This window comes from Guillardia theta (genome assembly GCF_000315625.1).
Source record: "Guillardia theta CCMP2712 unplaced genomic scaffold GUITHscaffold_65, whole genome shotgun sequence".
Classification (NCBI taxonomy): domain Eukaryota; class Cryptophyceae; order Pyrenomonadales; family Geminigeraceae; genus Guillardia; species Guillardia theta.
In genome coordinates this window covers 367312-369020 of record NW_005434609.1, presented here as the reverse complement: position 1 = coordinate 369020, position 1709 = coordinate 367312, and the positions used below count along the sequence as shown (strand labels likewise).

Genomic DNA, 1709 nt, shown 5'->3' with positions numbered 1-1709 from the left:
TCGTCAGCAAGAGGACTTGGTAACAGACGGACAGACGGACAGACGGACAGACAGCTGTCGTCAAGGCACATGTTTCCCGCTGCCATGCCCTGGAGATCTTCCCTTGTTTGCATCGCTCTAGCCGCCATGTCGCTCGTGCCGACTGCCCAATCGTTCACCTCAACCCCAACTCTGCAGCTGCGGCACATGGAGAGGAGGGTGGCCATGGCGCGGGGAGGAGCAAGGGTTCGTCGAGGACGTTGCAGGCTCTCAGCGTTGCAAGACCCCAGGGTGCACTTGGTGGATGGGAGGGAGGAGGGAGAGGAGGGAGCTATGATTGAGGGGAAGCTCGTGCCGCAGATGAAACGAGCATGGAAGCCTTGGACGGAGGTTGAGATTCCCTCCTGGCTCCTTGAGGAGATGTACGAGGACAGGACTTTTGATGCCAGGACCCACATGGTCATGGGGGAGAAGGAGAAGGAGGAGGAGAAGGAGGAGGAAGATCGAGCTAAGGCTGACTCCCCCTACATCTCTGAAGTCTTTCTGAAGGAGGGAGGTCTCGAGCGCTTCCTGGATGAGGAGGCGAAGAGGGTGAAGGGGACGGAAGGGGGTATGCCTTTCCCCGCCATGGTTGTGAGGGAGGGGAGGATTGAAGAGGCTGCGAGGGGGGAGGTCAGAGGAGGAGAGGAGAGGAGGAGGAGGGCGAGATCAGGAGGAAGACTGTTCGCCAAGGATTTCCTCACCTACTCCCCATCGGAGATCAAAGCATACTACGACCGCAACCCCATCCCTGTCCTCGTTCGCCTGCTTGAGGTCGGTGTTCCCGTCGGCAAGTGGCTCCTCAACGTGGCCCTGGACTTGCTGATGAGCAGGAAGGGGAAGGAGCTGAGAAAGCAGCGGGCGAGAGAGCTGAGGAGGGTGCTGGCAGACGCTGGGCCTACCAGCATCAAGATCGGGCAAGCGCTGAGCAACAGGCCGGACGTGGTGCCTGCGGAGTACATGGAGGAGCTGCAGCAGCTGCAGGACAACGTCGGTGCGTTTGCTACGGAGGAAGCGATGGCGATCATAGAGGAGGAGAGCGGGAGGTCGGTGGAGGAGTTGTTCGAGTTCTTCTCGCCTGAGCCAGTCGCGTCCGCCTCCCTCGGGCAGGTCTACAGGGCCAGGCTGCACAGGGGAGCAGCAGGAGCAGCAGGAGCAGCAGGAGAAGGAAGGGATGTAGCAGTGAAAGTGCAGCGGCCGGGGCTGACGCAGACGATGCCGATCGATATGTACATCTTACGAGGGATGGCGGGGGTGGCAAAGAGGAGCATGAAGCTGCGATCGGACCTGTCGGCAATCTTGGATGAGTTTGCAGAGCGTCTGTTCGAGGAGGTGGACTACCGGCAAGAAGCAAGGAACGCGCGGAGATTCAAGGAGCTGTATGGGGAGATCAGCGGGCTGGTGGTACCGGAGGTGGAGGAGGAGCTCTGCACGAGGAGGGTGATGGTGATGGAGTGGATTGAGGGGGCGAAGCCGCCATGGGCGGAGACGCAGGAGGAGAGGAGAAAAGTGACGGCGACCGAGGAGGAGAGGAAAAAGTGGGCGGAGCTGATCAACATTGGGGTCCAGTGCAACCTGAAGCAGCTGCTCGATGATGGTTTCTTTCATGCTGATCCCCACTCGGGAAACTTGCTGAGGACCAAGGTGAGGAAATGGAGAACGAGGAAGGGGGCGAGCAGGAGCAGGGGCAG

The 1709-nt window shown here is 60.1% G+C and overlaps 1 protein-coding gene across 1 annotated transcript; it reads left to right on the top strand.

Annotated features, from left to right (window-relative positions):
* Nucleotides 1–69: 69 nt before the first annotated feature.
* On the top strand, nucleotides 70–1654 carry GUITHDRAFT_175425 (ABC-1 like protein kinase; the record flags this gene model as incomplete). The annotated part of the gene is made up of 2 exons (XM_005827682.1): nucleotides 70–1556; nucleotides 1603–1654. The coding sequence occupies 2 exons, from the start codon at nucleotides 70–72 to the stop codon at nucleotides 1652–1654; spliced, it is 1539 nt and encodes a 512-aa protein (XP_005827739.1).
* Nucleotides 1655–1709: the final 55 nt, after the last annotated feature.